Source organism: Cylas formicarius, unplaced genomic scaffold, assembly GCF_029955315.1.
Source record: "Cylas formicarius isolate icCylForm1 unplaced genomic scaffold, icCylForm1.1 PGA_scaffold_3__17_contigs__length_32017465, whole genome shotgun sequence".
Taxonomy (NCBI): domain Eukaryota; kingdom Metazoa; phylum Arthropoda; class Insecta; order Coleoptera; family Brentidae; genus Cylas; species Cylas formicarius.
This window is the reverse complement of record NW_026844326.1, coordinates 28370650-28394800: the sequence shown is the minus strand read 5'-3', so window position 1 is coordinate 28394800 and position 24151 is coordinate 28370650. Positions and strand designations below refer to the sequence as shown.

Below are 24151 nucleotides of genomic sequence, written 5' to 3'. Positions count from 1 at the left end.
ATTAGGAGGCGTGAAAAAGTTGAAACCGGTGTTAAATGTGGCAAAACTACCTTATGGAAGTGTATTCAACACATAGGTTTTAGATTTAAAAAAATTGGCAAAAGGCAAGTTTTAATGGAGTCTTTTAGAATTCGGAAATGGCAACTGGAATATCTAGAAAAAATTTGGATTTACAGAGAACAACAAAGGCCAATTATTTACTTGGATGAAAGCTGGTTCGACACTTATGATACCTCGGAAAAGGGTTGGGTTAACTTAACTGATAAGTGTAAAAGAAACGCGCCATCAAAAGAGGTAAAAGAATAACTATTTCGCATGCTGGCTCTAAAGATGGTTGGGTTCCAAATGGACTCTCTCTGTCTGCGAAAAATATTAAAGATTCTTCTCTGAATTACCATGAAGACACAACCGCTGATTTATTCGAAAGTTGGTTTAAAAACAAACTATTGGGTTGTTCGGAAAGTCATTTCGTTTTTTTTGGGGAACATAAAAGACAGTTTTCGTATAATGAATAAATATTTTATTAAATTATATATTGGCCATTCTGGCCCAACACCTTTTGCCATCTTTCTGGCAGTAACATAATTCCCCTCTCATAAAAGTTTCGGTCCTTGCTGGCAAAAAACTGGTTCAGGTGGTTTTTGACATCTTCATTTGAGGTAAAGGTTTTGCCATCCAAAAAATTTTGCAGGGACCGGAACAAATAGTAGTCGGAAGGCGCCAGATCTGGAGAATATGGTGGATGTTGCAGTACGTCCCATTCAAGTTGTAAAAGTTTTTGGCGATTGACCAAACTTGTGTGAGGTCTCGCATTATCCTGGTGGAACACTACACCCTTCCTGTTGATTAATTCGGGCCTCTTCTCTTTAAGTGAATCATTCAATTTGTCCAGTTGATGACAATAGACTTCTGAATTGTCCGGCAAAAGCTCAAAAAAAAACGATTCCTTTGACATCCCACCAAACGGAGAGCATCACCTTTTTTTGGTGAATGTTGGCTTTTGACACGCTTTGAGCCGGTTCATCTTTTCTGCTCCATGACCTCTTGCGTTTAACATTGTTGTATACAACCCATTTTTCGTCCCCAGTAATAATCCGCATCAAAAATGGATCATTTTCTTGACGTTTGAGGAGCGAATCACACACGTCAACGCGACGACACAAATTTCGCTCCGTAAGGACATGGGGCACCCACACATCGAGCTTCGAGGTTAAGCCCATGCCTTTCAAATAGCCATAAACAGTCGAATTCGACAAATTTAATCTCTCACCGATCTCTCGTGTGGTTATTCGCCGATTTGCATCAACTAATGCCTTTATGGCATCTTTGTCAGCTTCGACCGGCCTTCCAGACCGTGGTGCATCTTCGACATCAAAATTGCCGGATCGAAATTTTGCAAACCAGTTCTGGCACTGGAGTACTGTTAACACGCCTTCTCCATACACATCCGTCAATTTTTTTCTCGCTTGGACAGCATTTTTACCTTTTCTGAAGTAAAAAAGTAAAATATGACGAAAATGCTGCTTATTGCTCTCCATATTTAAAAGGGCACCAACCAAAAACTACTGCGTAGAATTAATAGAACTTTTTCACACACAAGCCTTGCAATATCAGCTCTCAAGACATATAATGGTTATGCGGCTTAAGTGTGAAGTTGGTTTCGAAAAAACGTAATTAAGTCCTCTGACGGGAAAAAACGAAATGACTTTCCGAACAACCTTATAGTTCCAAACATTCCACCTAATAGCGTAATTTTAATGGACAATGCAAGTTATCACAGTAGACAGTTGACTAAAACCCCTTCCGCATGTGACACAAAAGCAACAATCCAAAACTACATGAATATTAACGACATTTATTTTCACGAAGATTATACCAAAAAGCAATTAATTGAGGTTCTACAAAGCTTGAACCTACAAAAGGAATACGTCTGTGATAATTATGCACAAAAATGTAGGGCATACAGTTTTAAGGCTTCCATCCTACCACTGTATATTTAATCCCGTCGAACACGTATGGCACCAACTGAAATCTTGCATTCGTCGTAACAATGTTTTTCCCCCTGTTAACTCCAATGTCCCCAAACTTATAGAAACCGAAGTTTTTAACATCCCTCCACAAAGTTGTGCAAATTCTGTTAAACATTTAGAAAAAGCAGAACAATCGTATATACATATTGTAAATAATATAGAACAAACAATAATTAGAACAGGCGATGATATCCATGGTGATACTGACATATTATGCGAATAATTTTAAGTAATTTAAGTGGGTGACAAAAATAATCTGTAATTTTATTTTACATTTAAACATAAATAGATACATAAATAAATAAATATTGTTTAGTATCTTTCCTAACAAAACCCCAAATAATTAAATTCTAAGCAAAGTACTGACCTGTTCGGCCATATTTCATTCTTACAGCTTGCCCGGGTCTTTCCTTAATTCGTATCAATTAGTCACTTCCTTATATCTATGAACAGACTTTACCTATAGATACTACAATTGGAGGCGGGGGCGATAATGGCGTAACCGTACGGAAAACGGAACAAGGCAGTAATGCGTCCAGTAAATAACTTGAAATAAGACAAGCCGAATGTCGGGTGTCGGACTCGAGTCGATCCGGGAAGAAAACATTGGATAATAAATCAGAGAGGGGCAAGGGGACTTGGGAGCGGCGCCTCGAGGGTCTTTCCCGTGGGAGGATAGCGGGCGGGACGAGTTAGAAAATCCCGCAGGATACTTACGTGCAGCCGTATTGAGGTTTGACGAGATATATAGGTATACATACGGCCATATTCGATCGATTTGAATCCGGCACTAGCTCGGCCGTGCAAAACATGGTCAAACGAACTACGCGGATGATAGCGTCGGTGTCTGGAAAATACCGTCTGAAACGGTTAATGCTGACGTAAAAATAGACCAGAAAAAAACGTCGTTTTTTTTTTCATTAATTTTTATTTGTTTTAACAACATCGTATAGACTATCCGATAAAAAGCAATCCAATTAAAAGCAATGAATAGTGATGAACGTAAGTACAATGCCGATCATCAAATCAACGACTGGTTTTGTCACAGAAAATATACTGAAGAACATCAAACTTGGGTCTCAGTGATCACTTATCTAATATTTCTCTCAATAAGTTGAAAGCAATAAAAATTAGTGACCTGATATAATTTTTTTTCAAGGAGTTCATTTTTTATAATGTGTTCTTCCTTTTTTTCTGGAAAACTTTTTGGTTCAAGTGGTCCCATAGTAGTCAAGTAATGAAGAGGGACCAGGTTAGGCGATCTAGCATGCCAAAAACGATCAGAATATCTATGGAAAATGTTTCTATGGAACATAGCTTCAAGAAATTCTAACACCACTACTAAATTATACTCAATGTTTGGAAAAACTGTAAATAACTTTCGCCATTCAGTCGCCAGTTGGGAGGTCCTAATCATCTGTTTTTATTAATGCTACACCAAAACGTTAATCTTAATAGTATTTTATGGGAGGGAAAGACCGAAAACATCCGATTGCTCCCAAAACCATTGCAATAAAATCCCGGAAATGTCCGAAGTGGCTCGGATCCGTGGGAAACGAAACTGACGTGAAAAAGTGACGCTTTCAGCATGCTAGATCGGTGAGTAATTAGGTATTTTACAGACGGGAGTAGGATAGGAGTATTATTAGTGAAACTATATTACAAAATTGGGATTTTCGAGAAGAATAAGTCTTTTTAGTAAAATTACTCGTTAATAAATCAAACCACTTCTAAATGAACCGATTTAACCGCAAAACATACCGATCAAATTAATTCCCTATTGGTTTGGTGGCGGTTAAAACTGTTTGGAAACGACCTGGATTTTACGGTCGAATTAACCTAATTTAAAAACAATTGTTTCTAAAATCGAACCGGCAACCAGCCCCCCGATCCCAACTCACACACGCACACACCTACACCTTCTCTAGTAACACTGAATAAAATATGATGGTTCTTCGGCATTTCAACATTCACTATTAGTTGTTTTATTTTCATTTTAAATTACTTGCTTTGCGACTGTAGCTAAGAAAACACTCATAAAAAGGAGTTTTAGAAATTAAATAGAGACGTTGAAACAACAGTTGAAATATTTCAAATATTTGGACCTATATGCGTTTAAATAGTTCTCTGACCTAGACCTATTCGGATTCTTCTTATTATAGAATTAAATTAAGCAAACATATAAGTTTTAGCTGACTGTTTATTGTCAAGGAGCTTCTAAACCTGATCGAATGACTAACACAATCACATTCTTTTGTCGTTGGACTTATCGTCATTGCCTTTTTTGGACGCACCCGCGTTCAGCTTCGAATCGTTCGACGTGCCTTTGGCGCCCCTATCCAAAACTTGTTTTAAACTCGTGCCCAGTTTGTCGATAGCCTCCTGCTGCTGGTTGGTTGCCTTTTGGTAGTATTCGCGATACTGTTTGGTCACCTCCTCCTTCCCCACGCTTATCAATTTGCACGTGGTCTTGGCCGCGACCACCAACACCATTTTGGTCACTTCGAAGGTAGCTTTCGCTACACTGAAGATTTTTTCTTTCGACATGTCCGATTGACGTTTATTGTCAAGTTGAATGACGAGACATCCAGGTTTGTGTTTCGCTAATGTTCTATCTTTTATAAGCAATAAGAAGAATTATAATTTCGGCTGCATACCCTGGGCACGTGTTTAATTCCTTATATTTCGCCAGAGGTTCTGCAAACGGAAAAATTTTGACAATTTTAAAATATTGTAATTATCACCTATAGGCATATATGCTGACGATACTCGAATTTACTTTTCTTTTCAAGATCCTGAAATGACGCAGTCTGAAACGCATTCGATCATTTACTGCAGCTAAATCCAACCGGGTCGTCGACGTTGATTTTTAGAAATGACTTCCATAAATTTTAATGACACTCCTATACCATACATACTAGACTGCAGCTCAAGGATTACATTATAAAAAAAATATTATCATAGATATTTTCTTCCAATTGTTACAAAGAAACCACTTTGTGACTACATCGTTCTGTCACAGCTCAATCATTACTGTGCTGTGTAAGAAAAATATATATGTATTTGCGGCTTGTTTATGGAGTTCGCTGGCTAAATTGATTCAGTATAAATCTCCTGAATATCTGTTTAACAAAATCACTTTTCGTACAGATGTTCATGGCTCGAATCCAAGGAAAAATTTTATATTGAGAATACCACATCAAAAAGATATCTTTAAAAGATCATTTTCTTATAACATTTAAGCCTTTTCGATTTAATAATGTCAACTAAAACTTTTAAAAACTTACCCTTCCTTTTCCTTTGTTTTTCGAGTTCTCTCTTTATCGAAAACTATATTTAATGAACAGTGTATAAACTCGGCGTAACTTATTTAATTTTTATTTTTATTTTTTAAATTAATTTGATATACATTATTAGGGGCTGCGGTTTTGGACTAATAAACAATGGGTAAACTTAATCATGGGGTCTGTTGTAACGGCACTATATTTTTGGTCGAAGTATAGTTGTTGGCATCTAAGTTCTTTCAGACGTTCTTCTTTACGATTGAGCACTTATAACTGTCAAATCGGACGAATAACCGCGCGCCCCCATCTGCGACCCTCGCGCCGCAAACTTATCCACTTAGGGCATTAAAACAATGAAACCGTTGCACCCTCAACGATAATAAAAAGACGTACGGCCGAACTAAAATTGGATTACCCGACTATACAATTTAGTGGAATTGTTTCCGGCCGCAGGAACGAAGTATCTAATCCTCAAAGAACAATATACACAGGAATAATATTAATCTCCCGGTTTCGCTCCCGGAAAACAAAGATACGCCAATTTAACCGGCGGAGTGGGTGCGGCGTAGGGCGGGGGGGACCAGCAACGAAATAAAATCGCTAAGTTGTGTGTTCGGTTTAAATTCGGGCCCCCTGCCGGTGGAGTACATTAACTAAATAAGAGTAATCCATACGCCGGACAGGTTGAATAGGTTCCGGCGTTGGAAAATCATGTCTTGGAACACGGAAAAAGAGGGCGGGAAGGAGGCATCTGCCCCCGAGCCTCCCCAGGCCGTCGGGGTCGACGGGGGACCGTTTCCGCTAATTCCTCATATCATCCCTTATACGACTTTTATTCTCGGTCTTTTATTTCCGTTTTGGTTGGGAGCACCGTTTTAATATGCAGTAAATATCCCTGCGGTTTTGTCTGTTTACAAACGCGCCATCTTTTTGACCCGGAAAGGATTTCGAAATAGGGGGCGACGCGATTTAAATCGCTCGGCGTCGCAGATAAAATTGTTCTACAATTATTGCCTACAATTATTTATCTGATTCGTTTTGCGCGATATCCCCCGTTGGGGCTTCTATTTAGTCCTGGATTTATCGTATCGTTAGATCCTGAATTTGCGCAAACGTCCACGGACATATTATAAATATACAGTGATAATTCCCATAACCGGATACTCGCGGTTCCTCTAGTTTTGTCGGATCATTAAAGGTGTATGAAAAAACATACAAAAAACTATCGAAAAATTATTATATAATTATTAATTACATATACATATAATATATATATATATATATATATATATATATATATATATATATATATATATATATATATATATATATATATATATATATATATATATATATATATATATATATATTCTCACGTATTGATTCACGGATGGAAAAATGTGATGACACTATACTCCGGGATATCATCCGTTCGCTCGTTGAACTCCGACTGGAATCCTGCATCCGACTGGAATCCTGCAAATCCTGCATCTGACTGGAATCCTGCAGACGTTTCGCCAAAATCTCACTTGGCATCTTCAATGCTCGCGCTCCGAAAACACTTCGAACACTCGAGTGTTCGGATATATATATATATATATATATATGTATATATATATATATATATATATATATATATATATATATATATATATATATATATATATATATATATATATATATATAATTATTATAATTATATTATATTAATATATATAATTATTAATTTACAAACTAATCATATTTCTTTTTTTTTGTTATAACAAACTTGACAGAAAATGATCTAAATTTTTAAGGAAATAAATTTTAAGGCTTCATTATAGCTGTTAATTGTGTTAGGTTCCTTACTATCATATTCTTCTTCCGGTTCAGGTCCTTTAATTTTTTCAATTGCATCTTGAATGCTCAAACTAGTCTTCTCAGTCTCTGAAATGTTGTCGATTCCAACATAGTTTTTATGTTCATTTCTCTAACACATCGTTTGATTTCAAGTTTCTTAGATAGTGAGGATCTGGATCTGGATCCAATTCCATGGATGTAGGAAAATTATTATATTTTCGAAAACCAGCTTGGCTGAAACAATTTTGTATGGTTTCTGACGAAACTTCATTCTAGCTGACCTATTAATAAAATAAAGTGCTTCTAAAGTAGTTACAGACTTTGCTAAATCTGACGCGGACATTACTTGATCCATCTTTGATATAATGTGTTTCAGTATTAGTCCACGATAAAAGAATTTAACATTCTGTATGATACTCTAAGGTTGACATACTGATGTCGTATTTGGAGGCAAGAAGGTAATTTTTATGTTTTGTTATTTTACCTCACAGGGGTGCAATGCTGCGTTATCCAAGAATAATAAAATTTTTCGCTTTTGTAGGGCCATTTTTCTATCAAATTGTAACAACCATTCATTCATAATGTCTCCTATAATCCATGCAATAATTCCATTTTTAATTGTTACCTTTTTAAATGCCCTAGGTCGGAAATAACATTATAAATCTCTCCTTGGAACGCCTTCCAGCACTACATTTTTCAGATTTCAAAGCAAGTGAAAGTTACTTGTAACGCCGTACCTGAAAATTATGGTCATCGTAATATGTAACGTGCGGACAAATAATATGTAAAAAAATATTGTCAAATATTTAAAACTTAATGATATGACAAAGTTATTACAAAGAAATAATGTCATTTACGTGCTCAAGTTTGGAACAAGTTTAGACTTTCACTACTTTACTGAACCATACAAAGACATACATAGTTTAACTATACTATGTTAATCCTCTAAAAATTGTACCTATAATAAGTTACAGAAAAAACAAATGATATAAATTATAGTAACTTTTGGGTAATATCATTTAACGAGAATTAATTGGTTTTATAACATTTTGGAACTCCGTGATATGTAGGTACTATATTACCAATTTTAGTTTAAGCTCGTTAATAGAGAGTTAGAAGATATTTTTCATATTTTATTTTGAAATTATGTAATGACATGTCAAGAAAATGGTTGGGAATTAAGTTGAAATACTTTACAGCGTCGTATGAAAATGAGCGCTGAAAGATTGCACTGTTATAAGGTGTCATCGTTAGTTTGACATTATTTCTAATATTAACTGGCGAATTGGGATTATTTATTACCTTAAACACAAATGTCGAGAAAAGTAGGATTCTTCGCTCATCCATTTTGAGCCAGTTTATATCGTTGTATAAGTGTGATACATAATCAAATTTCCTGACTCTATACTGTACCCTCTGAACACACTTCATATCATAGACAAAGTCACAATAACTGAAATTAGAGACTACCAGGAATTCACACAGACTTCGTTTCAGTTGTTTACTTAAAATATGTCTATTATTTCATGGAGGCTAAGGATTTTTTAAATATTTTTTTAGGTGTTCTTTGAATATAAGACTGGTGTCCAAGATAAATCCCAGATTCTTAGCACAATTTTTAAAATTTAATTTTGAGTTGCCGACCACTATATTGAATTTGCTCTTGAGGAACTTAAGTTAAGAGTAAAGTTGTGGTAGTCAGACAGAGTTTGAAGGACATCATGAATGTATGCTTCAAATTCTTTATAATTGTCGGGGCTGAACCTATAATAAATTTTCGCAAAGGCTTGAATTTTACATATATTAAATTTTTCCAGTCCCAATTCTGGTGTTTTCAAAAATACCACTCAACAAAGTCGAAAACTCATGTCGAAATAGTACAGTTGAAAGTTGAAAATCGAGGCCACGAATCTGTGCCCTATGAAGAGGGGGCGGTGAAAAAAAAAAACAAATCGACTCTGCACTCCATGAGACAGAAAATCCTGCCCCCCGAAATTAGGAATTCGCTCGCCGTGATTTTTCCGGGAAACGTAATCGAAAACGGATCGCAGGGAAAACACCGCGAAGTGATTGTTGGAAATTGCCTCGCTCTTTCCACGGTCGCAATGGAAAAGACTTCCGCGGGGAAGAAGGAATTAACCGGCGAGATATGATTTCTTCGCCGTATAAGGAAAACTCGGAGGGGGGTCATCAATCAACATTTTACGTGCCGCGTCCCCGCCTCCTCGGGGGGCAGTTATTCATACTTTCGGAGCATTAACGTCTACTAAACAGTTTTTCCGAAGGCGGTAAATCCGACCCAATATGAATAGTGAGTTATGCGCCCGGCTAACGTGTTTACGGTGCAATATTTCAGACTACTCTGTAAACTGAGCGGCCATCAATACGACCTGTCTCGTTTCGTAAAATACACACGGTGGACGATTTTTCAACACGAGCGGAGCAGCTGAATTTGATACGTTAATAAAGTGCCAGGACGTCCCCACATTTAAATACGTGGCGGGGTCACATTTGTCATATTTTGTTTTGTTTTGTATAAATAATATCCGGTGTCACGGAAAATCTACCATATACGATAAACTTACATAAACCGAAAATCTATGAAGTCAGTACTTTAGTAAAAGTTACTGCCGTTAAGAATGTTCGCTCTTCGTTTCAATCTTAATTTTTATTGTCAAATACGATTTTCGGTTGCAACAATTATTTTATGCCTATTAATAATACAATGTAATAATAGTTAATGTTTCAGTAATGTTGTGGTGTTTTCTTTTTATGTCAAATAAAATTGACAGCGACCGGAATTGATGTATAAACCTTTTTTCTTTTTTGATAATCTAGAACCTATTTTTTAACCAAAACTGCCGAAATGACTCCAGAACCCCCATAGTCTCTCTACTAAAAAAATACATTGCGTGCACAGCAAAGCATAATAGTTTCTGCGTATTAAACATATTATTATTATTATTGTTTTTGCCCTTCAGGTTTGTATTGTCAGTTTGTTTAAATTTTTAGAATTTTTAACGTGTGTCGTAGTATGGTATTTATTAAGCACTTAGTCTAAACCTTTGCGTAATTATTATAATTAAACTTAAATTTAACTAAGTGGAAACGAAAAGATCGATAGAAAAGCTTACTAGACGATTTGACCAAAAGACCATAGAGCAAGCGGTTCCACACGGCAGTGTTCTTTTGCCATAATTTTTCAATATTCATCTCCAAATACATTTTGCCAATGTTGAAAATAATTTTAAAATATACAAATGAAATTAAAAAAAAAACATGATATTTCTAACGGCAGCGGGGGTGTTGTTGGTTATTAGTTTCATAAATTTCCGATATAATCTGTTGTGCAAGCACTGGTTGAAAAACCGAATGTTTTGAGTATATATTGGGGATTGTATTAATAGTTTAAAATACCAAATAGCCAAGAAACCCTTTTCAACTTATTTTCAGGATTGCACTGAGGTGACGAATATAACACAGTTAAATGAGAACAAAAAATGTCCAGATTTTCATAGATATTTATTGGTTTATATATATGTAAGGTTATAAATTTAAATATAACAAGTGAGACTAATTGAGATCTAATTAAATAATAATTAATTAAATTAAGTAATACATTCGAATATCTCATTTTCTTAATCTCCAACTTATTTTACTTTTCGCTTTTTGGTTCATTATGTAAAATATCAAAACTGTTGCCAAACTTGTGTACTTCTGAACTAAAGTGAATTAAATGTTCTACATGTTTTTCCAATATAATTTTTTTCCTATATTAAATATTAAACCAAAAAATTTAGAAAACAATAAAATACATAGGAGAATTTCGAAACATCTATCTAAATTTGGTATCAAAATTGCTTTCAAAACTGGAAACTCCATAGAAAAAATTTTGACACAATAAAAAAGTCACAAGGTTAGAAAATGGTGGTTGTATGGCAGCGTGCCGTTTTCCCCGTTGTAAACGCCAGCAAATGCGATAATAATAAATGTTTCAGTAGTGTTGTGGTATTTTCTTTTTATTGAGGCAGAAATATCGGCACATTTTCTTTTCTTTGTGTTTCTTTTTAATTGGCACGGACTGACTGAATTGAGAAAATTCAATAAAATATTATTTTCTGGTAATGTCAATAAAAGCATACCTCTAAGAGATGCACAGTCATTCTTTGTTTTTTTTTTCTATGATATGGATCCTATTCTTTTACCGAAACTGTCGAAACGACATTAGAACCCTCATAGTCTCTCTACTTACACATTCGTTCCACTTACAGCAAATCGAAACAGTTTGGGCATATTAAACTTAAAACATATTATTATTGTTATTATTATTATTGTAGACCTTCCATGTTTTTATTTTTAATTTGGTTAAATCTTTAAAACTGTCTTATTATGATATTTATGACACATTTAACCTAAGTAATATATACATTTCTAAAACTAAGTTGGAATGGAAAAATAGATATAAAATCTTAGGAGACGGTTTGGAACAAAGTTCGTGGACACGGCAGTGTCCTTTCTGCATAATCTTTCAATATTGTCATAATGATAAAAAAATTTCAAATTTATTTTTAGTGATTTACTACAACTGTTTCGCTGTGCCTTCATCAAATGCAAAATATGACGGTATTCCGACATAAAGATATACAGACCGTTAGTAATAGATTCTTAATTACCATTTTAGGGTTATGAATTTAAATTTAACAAGGGAGTCCCATTTAAATCCAATTGGTCATTAACAAATACATTGGACTATCTCATTTTGTTCATCTCCGTAACGTCCAACAAATTTAGCTTTTAGCTAACCAAAACTAACCAAAACTGATGTATGCTTCTTTTCATTTCAGCATTTGTAAACGTCGGGCGCGCGGTCAAAATAAACAGACTCAAGGTGCCGCAAATAATAAAACACGGCTCGGAAGCCATCTTGGACTGTGATTTTAGCATAGACGAAAGTGACAGCGACCTGGTCGTCAAGTGGTACTTCAACAAGACGCTCGTCTATCAGTGGATACCAAGTGGGTACTCAAAATAAAGCGCCCAAAAATATTAGATATTTAGAAAAATCGAAATATCCCGAAATTCCTGGAAATATAATAAATAAAAAGTCAAAATGAATCCAAGCAACTTTTGTATTTACTTATTCAATTTCTTCTCGTTCCTGAGATAAAAGGTAGTGCCTCATAAACGAGCTTTCGATAAAACAAAGGAAAACGTCGCGTGCGTGACGTCACGAAACAGACGCGTGTACGCTGCCGGACGAGTGATCCTGTACGAATCGAGAACCCTTGATTCTCTGGTCTGCGGTGCAAACGCCGTAGCAAAATCGAGCCGGCTGTGGACTCCATCGCAGAAATGTCCAATTCTCTGGAAAATATTAACGCGATATCTTGCGGAAATTGACAGTTTTATCTGTGGCGGGCGATAGCGCGCGTCTGTGGGACAAAGTTTGAGGTTTCGGGCGATAAAATTTCGGGATATTTAAATTAAAACGATCTCGGACAGCGGTGAGATAATTTTCTCGATGCAGGCACCAAGATGCGACCCCAAGGACTCGGAATACTCAAGGACCGTCTCAATTTAGAGTACCAGGCGAGCGTAGACGTGAACAGCATCCACAGGGCGCTGCACATTCTCAAGGCCGGGCCCGATTTATCGGGGAATTACACATGCTCGGTGTCGACGTTGGAAGGCGAGGACATTAGGACGAAGAGCATGCTGGTATTGGGTAAGTCTTTGCTCGTATTCGAAATCGCTAGCGTCAGCGTCAACGACCTTCAATTGTTTTTAATTTCTCGAGAAGGTGGTGTTGCGGTGTGCACTTCGCGGAGTATTCCAATCACTTAAGCAAGTTCCGGGGACCAGACCTTTTAAGCAAATGCCGTCGCCTTCGCCCTGTCTTGGGTGGGGGCGGAGGGCGAGATGAGAATCGGATCCGCTTACGTAACCCGGCGATAAAGTTTTATTTTTTTTTCTTCATCGTCAGCTGTACACCGTGCGCCAAATAAAACGATCCACAATACGACTCAGAAACCCATAGGTGATACGAAAAAAAGTTTCTTGGACTCTGCTGAAGTTTTAAAATATTATAATTTTGTTAATACAGTGTCCCCCCTACTTTTTTATTTTAAGTTAAAATAAAGGTCCCTTTCTTAAGAAATTACTATTCGAATTTTGCATAATTTAGGCAGAAATTGGGGTTATATGTTGTTTTTTATATTTTGATTGCCCCATATAAAATTGTGTTGTGACGCTACTGATCCAGGTATTGCAACCGAAATTTAACCACAGGCTAAGAAGATGACGTACTATTCAATCAGTTTGGAAGATGCGCCTCACTATATACAGGGTGTCGCAAATATGATATCAATTCTAGGACAAAAATAAGGTAGGTTCGTAATTTGGGTTTAAAATAACATCCGTATAAATTCTTGCTGAATTTAAATCTGCCACATTAGGTGACCTGTTGGCAAGATTAGGCATTTGTTAAATAGCAAAGACATGATACTACAGGGTGTGCATTAATACCTGCAAATTTTGGAAAAAATCGAGTAGTGCATCATCTCCTTAGTCTGTATTTAAATTTTCGTTTCAATATCTGAATCAGTACACCCCGTATAAATTCTTGTTGAGTTGAAAGCTGCCCACATGTTGGCAATATTAGGTATTTTTTATATAGCAAAGACACGATGCTAGTTTCTTTTAAAAATATAATACTACAGATATACAAATAAAACCTATTGCCAACAATACAGGGTGTCATTAATACGTGGAAATTTTGAAAAAAATCGATTCTATACTAGACACTTTAACAGATTTAATAAAACTTCAGAATTCATATTTAAGGAAACATTAAACAGTTAATTATATAGCTTGATTGAAAATACCTAATAACAAAAATGAATAATTAAAGTTTATAGCCTAACTAAACAAGGTAACAAATTTGAATAAATAAATTTATAAAACAAAAAAAAACACAAACAAATAACTGTATATCTGTAAAAAATTTAAATATGGTGATACTGTAATACTGTAATATATTTCCAATATATTGTTCAACCTCCGCAATACACAATTCTATAGGGGGGAGGGCACTTTGTTTCAACAAAATTTTAAATTTGTAAATCTTCAGGAGAGTCCAAGAAACTTTTTTCGTATCTCGTATGGGTTTCCAGAAAATCGTATGGTGGATCGTTTTCTTTGGCACACGTTGTACAGGGTGAGTCAATGATAATGAATAAAGTTCATGATCTCATTGGTTTCAAAGTTTATGAGATACTAGTTTTCACACTTGCGAAACAATGATTATAGCGCCTTTATTTTTAAAGTTAGATCAATCATATTCGATATTAGGATTATTCGAAGGTGATGTGTAAGATTTGTGCAACTGAATTTCAATTAGATGCTACAGGGCGCTCAAAGTAAACGAATGTATTTGGATAATTTTACATTGGAAATATCTCTATTTTCTTAAATGGCACACCATATATATATTTTTTTTAAAGATCTTACAAACACTTACAACTTTTATCAATAATGTCGTATACTTTTTTTTAATACGATACGATTTTAGCTTTTCCAATATTTACCTTTCTTTCGGTCTAAGACCATTGACTATAATATTAGTTGACTATGATTAACCTATTAGCCAACACGGCTCAGTTAAGATTAAACAGTAAATAGGAATAAGAACTTTATCGGAGCGGTAAGTAAAGCAACAGACATTTAAATACCTATTATTACAAAAACTTATCTTATTTTTAATTGTTAATTAATTATTTATATACCCTTCTACTTGGACTTTGCTAGGGTAAATGATGTTGTTCTGTGACTTCACACCGGTAGTGTTTAGTCACATGATCGATGGAAGGGGGGGGGGGCATTCAATGAATTTTCTACCGACCCATTTCTGTGTGTTATGTTTTTTAAAAATCGTCGAACTTCTCGAATTTTAAATATCTTGGATCGTTAAGTGATTCACGAAAACTAAGTTTGAAGTGTTTTAAGTCCAATGGTTTTTGGTTTTCTACTTCTCGTACCCAGAACGGATTAACTGTTTAATAATAATGCATGCTGTGCGATTAACTGCGGAAAACCTTATTTTAGGCACAACAATATTTGGATCGGCCTCTTTCTTTGTGACGTGCCTCTTGGGCCTCCTCAGAGAGCTGCCCAATAGGCACAACACAACGTTTAATAATATCTGTGGAATGCTATAGCAGTTTCTGGACGGTTATGGGCATATAATACCACGAGTAAAGACTTAAATATTTTAAATATTTCTTCTACAAGGTTTTTCTTACTAGAGACACTCCAGAATTGAAACAACGTTTTTTTCGATATTTCGTACATTTCTAAAAACGAAAAAACAAAAGTAAAGTTTGTAGTAGTTTACACCCTTGCCTAATAAAAAATGTATATTTTTGCTTGGCACTCGTTGGCCTTCATATTTTTTTACTCTATAGAATTTGAAAAATTAAATATTAATGGTACTTATCCCGTCAAAAACACAAACATTCTACATTGCATGTACAGGTCTAAACTAATTAACAGGACTGACATCAGTTGTTAAATACTTAAAGCGGCATTTGTTTTCAAGCCCTACTAAGCCATTTAAAAAGTACGAAAACTTCGTTATTTTATTGAATCGATTGCAATAAAAATAGACTTTCCTTTAAACATCTGATATTGTGCCTTCATAAAAAATTCTTGGTAAAGTATTTTTAGAAAGCAATACTGTGTTTATATGTTTCAGTATGTTCTTAGTTTGAAAACATTAACAAATTTTGGATTTTTAATAATGATTTATTACAACCTAGTTTATGAATGGGGCCCACATTGCGGTGTGGCCTACACATTCGAATGCCCTACTGAGACCACAATTCCTATAGTTAAAGATGAAGATAAAAAATGTATCGAAAAATATCAACAACTCAAAGTGGTTAAAATACAGTGACCGGAGTACAGTACAGTACAGTACATACCTCTTGGCCCATTGCGTTTTGGAGCTACATTGTGATTTTGAAAATTTCTCGATTTGCGGCACCCCTCAAATCTCTGTTAAATATTTAAGCTAAACTAAAAATGTCCATAGAGATTTTTTTACGAAGAACTTACTATGATAGTTTTTTCAGATTTTTCAAAAAATTATAACATAGGGCTTTCCAATTATATAAATTTTAGTATATTAAAGTGCAATTTTTTGTACAAGTATAATGGATAATAAAGTATGTTTTACTTTTATGCAAATTTTATAAATGTCTTATATAGGTACCCAGAACCAACCCAATAAGACGATATTTTGACCAAAAACGCATAATAAACCGTATCGGGAAATTAATGTTTTGACGACGGTTAGAACAACTTCTTCAAATTCTTGTAAAAAAATGATTATAATGTTGGCGTTTAAGAATTTAACCGTTCAAATTTTTTTTAAAAAAGACACAAGCTTAAGCCTTATAAATTTGAGTTAGTTCATAATTTTTATCCCAGGACTAACAACGAAGAGTAGAATTTTGTCATTCGTATTTGCAAAATATCAACAGGAAGAGGCATTTTTATATGAAAATTATCTGTTCTGATGAAGTTATATATTTTCTATAATCGTTACTGGTTCCAAGAAAACGAACTTGTTGTTACATTTTATTTATTACAAAACACTTGTAATGTTTTCTTGAACTTTTTTTTAAGTACTTTTTTGTCAACATTGAGATTTTTCAGTTCATTAGGTAATTCATTAAAATATTTTACTGCATTTGATTTTGTATATATTCATTTTTCAATTCACTATATTGACACACTATTGAATTCACCACAAAAGCTTGTTTGATACTCAGTGGTCTATCCGCATCTGGTTCTTTTATTCCAATAATTTTAAGAATACGCTTCTGAAGCCGATCCAACGGGTCAAACGAAGAACTGTAGACCTCCCCAGCCTATGACTGCTTTCTTGTTAGTAGTTTTTTATTATATTTATATTGTTTTTATTATATTATATATAATAGTCGTAAATTATTCCACAGTATAACATTTTTTATAATATGACCAAGTGATTGCTTGAAAAATGGCTTTTGTATATCTGTTTTCCAGCAATCTATTATACAGCTTGTGTTAAAATAATTTTAGTCAGATGAAACGGGTAACCTTTTTTATAGAATAGTTATCTACATTTAATTTTTTATAGAAACTTCCACAAGCTACTGTAATACTTTTTATAAAACTTCTGGATTCCTTCTGCGTCGGTTTTTGTTGAGTCGACGTTTCGTCAATCATCCTTTGAGCTTGACTCAGACTGGCTCGAATCTGCTTTTCTATTCTTTGAGGGAGGAGGCGAAGCTAAATGAGGGGCATAAACACCGTCTCGGATGACTGAGACAAAGACCTGAGTCGCGGTTAAGATTGTTAGGTTGCTTATAGATTTCGTGAATGTGCTCGGCAACTTCTGTTGAGTTAATTTGTCTTAGTCTTAAAGCTCTTTCATGTTCTCTGGGCCTCCCTCAAACAATATAAAAGAAGGTGCAGAGTAAAATGCGAGCCATTTTCAGTCACGCTCTGAAGAAGCCACCAGGATAATTGGCGAAACGTTAGCTAGTTCGAGTCAACAAAAACCGACGCAGGAGGAATCCAGAAGTTTTATAAAATGTATAGTTATCTATAAGGTTGTTCGGAAAGTCATTTCATTTTTTCCCGTCAGAGGACTTAATTACGTTTTTTCGAAACCAACTTTACACTTAAGCCGCATAACCATTATATGTCTTGAGAGCTGATATTGCAAGGCTTGTGTGTGAAAAAGTTCTATTAATTCTACGCAGTAGTTTTTGGTTGGTGCCCTTTTAAATATGGAGAGCAATAAGCAGCATTTTCGTCATATTTTACTTTTTTACTTCAGAAAAGGTAAAAATGCTGTCCAAGCGAGAAAAAATTTGACGGATGTGTATGGAGAAGGCGCGTTAACAGTACGCCAGTGCCAGAACTGGTTTGCAAAATTTCGATCTGGCAATTTTGATGTCGAAGATGCACTACGGTCTGGAAGGCCGGTCGAAGCTGACAAAGATGCGGTAAAGGCATTAGTTGATGCAAATCGGCGAATAACCACACGAGAGATCGGTGAGAGATTAAATTTGTCGAACTCGACTGTTTATGGCCATTTGAAAGGCATGGGCTTAACCTCGAAGCTCGATGTGTGGGTGCCCCATGTCTTTACGGAGCGAAATTTGTGTCGTCGCGTTGACGTGTGTGATTCGCTCCTCAAACGTCAAGAAAATGATCCATTTTTGAAGCGGATTATTACTGGGGACGAAAAATGGGTTGTATACAACAATGTTAAATGCAAGAGGTCATGGAGCAGAAAAGATGAACCGGCTCAAAGCGTGTCAAAAGCCAACATTCACCAAAAAAAAGGTGATGCTCTCCGTTTGGTGGGATGTCAAAGGAATCGTTTTTTTTGAGCTTTTGCCGGACAATACAACGATTAATTCAGAAGTCTATTGTCATCAACTGGACAAATTGAATGATTCACTTACAGAGAAGAGGCCCGAATTAATCAACAGGAAGGGTGTAGTGTTCCACCAGGATAATGCGAGACTTCACACAAGTTTGGTCACTCGTAAACTTTTACAGCTTGAATGGGACGTACTGCAATATCCACCATATTCTCCAGATCTGGCGCCTTCCGACTACTATTTGTTCCGGTCCCTGCAAAATTTTTTGGATCGCAAAACCTTTACCTCAAATGAAGATGTCAAAAACCACCTGAACCAGTTTTTTGCCAGCAAAGACCAAAACTTTTATGAAAGGGGAATTATGTTACTGCCAGAAAGATGGCAAAAGGTGTTGGACCAGAATGGCCAATATATAATTTAATAAAATATTTATTCATTATACGAAAACTGTCTTTTATGTTCCCCAAAAAAAACGAAATGAGTTTCCGAACAACCCAATACATTCACCAAAAACGGTAGTACACTAGCAATCAGTGGCACATATTTTACAAATAATGTACCGGCATATTGTAATGCCACTAAACCTAACTAACCAATTCAGAAAAAGTGTCACCTAACCTAATTTTCTATAAACAGAGTAAAATATGTTCATATGCTATATTAATTAATTGGACTAAAAATTGACAATCCTTGGGAACTCCAATGCAGATCATTGCTGCAAAGATTGATTTTTACAAATCTCTTGCTTTTTGTCTGCAGTTGTTGTACTTGAATCGTCTACGAAAAACTGATAGGAATCGCTCTTTGGACGTACGCACCATTTAATACAGTCGTATCATCTACTATCAAGGAGTTTTACCTATTTCGCAAATAATTACCTGACAAGGGTTCCCACCTCCGCCACCAACATGTTTCTGATTGTTTCGGAGACCGCGCCGGCCATATAAATCGGGTCGTGAGGGCATGGCGGGGCGCTTCGTGATCGATCCCTAAATACAATTGTCTCAAAGTGGATTTGCGATGCGGTTTCGGCCTAAGCGCCGAGGACACGGTCTCCGGATTACTGCGCGATGCATTTCGATCTTTGCATTTAAAATAGCGCCCTCTATATCCGAGAGAGAGAGAATCGGTCATCAGAGCCGTCGTAGAAGTAGGCCGCGCCAGCGGTAATTGAATTTTTTGGCGCCCTGTAGCGTATATGTATTAGTTTTCCAGCAGAGTCCTTTTAGCAATGGCTTCCACACTGAGTTGCCCAGGATATCATCACTATCCATCAATTTCTTTGCGTACGTATCGAAAATAGACCCGGGTTGAATGCACTACTAGGATTTGCCGTTACGTTCCATTAATAGTTTCCCTAGCGACGCCATTACTGTGAACAATACTGCGAGACGCGAGCCGTTTTTGAGAAACTAAAGACGAATGAAGTGTATCGGACGTTCCATAAACAACGTCATGGAATTGCTATTGAAGTTATTTCGGTCTATTGATTTTTGACGTCTTGCGTCCATGACGACTATGAACGAGGGAAAAATTGTCTAACAGTTAGAAACCAGTTTTGATAATAACCCGACTAAGAAAATTTTACTTTTACTTTTGATGTGGACCCATAGGCGAAGGGAAGAACCTTCCTGTACGGACGTTAAGTATATCTGGAAGAGTCCTACATAGCCGCTACGTAGCAAAATTGTTCAATAGGATAGTACCAGTATCAATCTTGAAGATTTTTGCAAGAGAGAATGAATGGAAAAATATCGAACTGTGAACTATTAAAATATCAGCACGATGTTGTTCACAGTGATGGCCGATCATTTTCTCTGCTTCAAGTGAAACTATCGCTTTGAATTATTTAATATTGTACTTAATAGTAAAACACATTATTATTTCTATGTAGGTGAAATAAGATATTAATTATTATTATTATTACCCTTGCAATGGGAATGCTGAAACTAGCAATAATTTTTGTTTGTCCTACTTCTAATTTAGACAACTTAGATCCTGGTGGTGCACTAGGTGGCCTTAGCAATTTTATTCCTTTTGCATTTAGGAGATGAGTGACATAAAATATTTCTCAGTATTACATTTTTTATAATCCAACCAAGTGATTGGTTGAAAATGGCCTTAAGTGGCTTTTGTATATGAATTTCCAAGCAATCTGTTATACAGTCTACATTATAATAATTGCGGCGAAATAAAATTTGTAAAATCCTCTCTATGGGATCGTCATCTACTTTCACCAAAAAACGAACGCAGTACACTAGCAATGAGATGGATATTTTGACAAATAACTTCCTGGCATGTGATAATGATAGTCCAAAATTATCTTCCAAATCAGAAATTCTACCGCCTAATCTAATTTTCTTCAAACACATATAAAATATGTTCAAATCGTATGTTATCGTGTTTATAATTTAAGGGACTAAAAAAACAATGTTTGGGAACTCGAATGTACAGCCTTATCTTCTTCACAATATATCGTACAGTCTGCTGCAAAGATTGATTTTTATCAATCTTTTGATTTGTGTCTGCCATTTTTGTACTTGAATCATAATCATAAGGCTTTGAGAAAGAGCGAACTGTAAGTGATGATGAATCAATCATAGTTTTGAAACTTCAGTACATTAAGCAGTTTAAGATTGATTTTTATCAATCTCTTGATTTGTGCCTGCAATTTTTGTATATGAATTTCCAAGCAATCTGTTATACAGTCTACATTATAATAATTGCGGCGAAATAAAATTTGTAAAATCCTCTCTATGGGATCGTCATCTACTTTCACCAAAAAACGAACGCAGTACACTAGCAATGAGATGGATATTTTGACAAATAACTTCCTGGCATGTGATAATGATAGTCCAAAATTATCTTCCAAATCAGAAATTCTACCGCCTAATCTAATTTTCTTCAAACACATATAAAATATGTTCAAATCGTATGTTATCGTGTTTATAATTTAAGGGACTAAAAAAACAATGTTTGGGAACTCGAATGTACAGCCTTATCTTCTTCACAATATATCGTACAGTCTGCTGCAAAGATTGATTTTTATCAATCTTTTGATTTGTGTCTGCCATTTTTGTACTTGAATCATAATCATAAGGCTTTGAGAAAGAGCGAACTGTAAGTGATGATGAATCAATCATAGTTTTGAAACTTCAGTACATTAAGCAGTTTAAGATTGATTTTTATCAATCTCTTGATTTGTGCCTGCAATTTTTGTACTTAAACCACAAGGCTTTAAGAAAGAGCGAAGAAGAAGAACTTTTGAAATTTCAATATACATAGAGATATGACTAAACAGTTTAAGATTGATTTTTATCAATTTTTTGTACTTGTACTTTGTACTTGAATCACAAGACTTTAAAAAAGAAACTTCATTACACATAGAGTATGACTAAGCAGCTTAAAATTGATTTTTATCAATCACTTGATTTGTGTCTGAAATTTTTGTACTTGAATCATAAGGCTTTCAAAAAGAACGAACTGTAAATGATGATGAATTCTGGTGTTTTGAAACTTCAGTACATATAGAGATATGAATAAGCAGTTTAAGGTTGATTTTTATCAATCACTTGATTTGTGTCTGCAATTTCTGTGCCTGAATCATAAGGCTTTGAGAAAGAGTGAACTGTAAATGATGATGAATCCTGGTATTTTGAAACTTCAATATACATAGAGATATCACTAAGCAGCTTAAAATTGACTTTTATCAATCACTTGATTTGTGTCTGAAATTTTTGTACTTGAATCATAAGGCTTTCAAAAAGAACGAACTGTAAATGATGATGAATTCTGGTGTTTTGAAACTTCAGTACATATAGAGATATGGCTAAGCAGTTTAAGGTTGATTTTTATCAATCTCTTGATTTGTGTCTGTAATTTCTGTACCTGAATCATAAGGCTTTGAGAAAGAGCAAACTGTAAATGATGATGAATCCTGGTGTTTTGAAACTTCATTACACATAGAGATATGACTAAGCAATTTAAGGTTGATTTTTATCAATCTCTTGATTTGTGTCTGTAATTTTTGTACTTAAATCATAAGGCTTTAAGAAAAGGCGAACCGTAAATGATGATAAATTCTGGTGCTTCGGAACTTCAGTACACATAGAGAAATGACTAAGCAGCTTAAAATTGATTTTTATCAATCTCTTGATTTGCGTCTGCAATTTTTGTACTTAAATCATAAGACTTTGAAAAATTGCGAATTGTAAATGATGATGAATACTGGTGTTTTGAAACTTCATTACACATAGAGATATGACTAAGCAGTTTAAGGTTGATTTTTATCAATCACTTGATTTGTGTCTGCAATTTCTGTACCTGAATCATAAGGCTTTGAGAAAGAGCAAACTGTAAATGATGATGAATCCTGGTGTTTTGAAACTTCATTACACATAGAGATATGACTAAGCAGTTTAAGGTTGATTTTTATCAATCTCTTGATTTGTGTCTGTAATTTTTGTACTTAATTCATAAGGCTTTAAGAAAAGGCGAACCGTAAATGATGATAAATTCTGGTGCTTCGGAACTTCAGTACACATAGAGAAATGACTAAGCAGCTTAAAATTGATTTTTATCAATCTCTTGATTTGCGTCTGCAATTTTTGTACTTAAATCATAAGACTTTGAAAAATTGCGAATTGTAAATGATGATGAATACTGGTGTTTTGAAACTTCATTACACATAGAGATATGACTAAGCAGTTTAAGGTTGATTTTTATCAATCACTTGATTTGTGTCTGCAATTTCTGTACCTGAATCATAAGGCTTTGAGAAAGAGCAAACTGTAAATGATGATGAATCCTGGTGTTTTGAAACTTCATTACACATAGAGATATGACTAAGCAGTTTAAGGTTGATTTTTATCAATCTCTTGATTTGTGTCTGTAATTTTTGTACTTAATTCATGAGGCTTTAAGAAAAGGCGAACCGTAAATGATGATAAATTCTGGTGCTTCGGAACTTCAGTACACATAGAGAAATGACTAAGCAGCTTAAAATTGATTTTTATCAATCTCTTGATTTGCGTCTGCAATTTTTGTACTTAAATCATAAGACTTTGAAAAATTGCGAATTGTAAATGATGATGAATACTGGTGTTTTGAAACTTCATTACACATAGAGATATGACTAAGCAGTTTAAGGTTGATTTTTATCAATCACTTGATTTGTGTCTGCAATTTCTGTACCTGAATCATAAGGCTTTGAGAAAGAGCAAACTGTAAATGATGATGAATCCTGGTGTTTTGAAACTTCATTACACATAGAGATATGACTAAGCAGTTTAAGGTTGATTTTTATCAATCTCTTGATTTGTGTCTGTAATTTTTGTACTTAATTCATGAGGCTTTAAGAAAAGGCGAACCGTAAATGATGATAAATTCTGGTGCTTCGGAACTTCAGTACACATAGAGAAATGACTAAGCAGCTTAAAATTGATTTTTATCAATCACTTGATTTGCGTCTGAAATTTTTGTACTTGAATCATAAGGCTTTCAAAAAGAACGAACTGGAATTGATGATGAATTCTGGTGTTTTGATACTTCACTACACATA

The 24151-nt window shown here is 35.0% G+C and overlaps 2 protein-coding genes across 2 annotated transcripts in view; one reads left to right on the top strand and one right to left on the bottom strand.

Moving 5' to 3' along the window:
• LOC132699494 (uncharacterized) overlaps window positions 1-24151 on the top strand; it is a 321798-nt gene that overhangs the window by 48255 nt on the left and 249392 nt on the right. Inside the window, exons 2-3 of the mRNA XM_060666244.1 lie at window positions 11998-12168; window positions 12681-12878. Of these exons, the coding sequence (XP_060522227.1) occupies window positions 11998-12168; window positions 12681-12878 (369 nt within the window). The remainder of the gene's footprint in view (window positions 1-11997; window positions 12169-12680; window positions 12879-24151) is intronic.
• LOC132699987 (uncharacterized) lies at window positions 4228-4931 on the bottom strand. Its single transcript, XM_060667011.1, has 2 exons — window positions 4810-4931; window positions 4228-4727 (listed from the first exon to the last, which is right to left on the bottom strand). Exon 2 carries the CDS (start codon window positions 4575-4577, stop codon window positions 4275-4277), a length of 303 nt encoding a protein of 100 aa, XP_060522994.1. The 5' UTR covers window positions 4578-4727; window positions 4810-4931; the 3' UTR covers window positions 4228-4274.

Bases quoted from the DNA above. Each gene is read 5' to 3' on its own strand.
- LOC132699987 (XM_060667011.1), bottom strand. From the start codon at position 4,577: ATGTCGAAAGAAAAAATCTTCAGTGTAGCGAAAGCTACCTTCGAAGTG.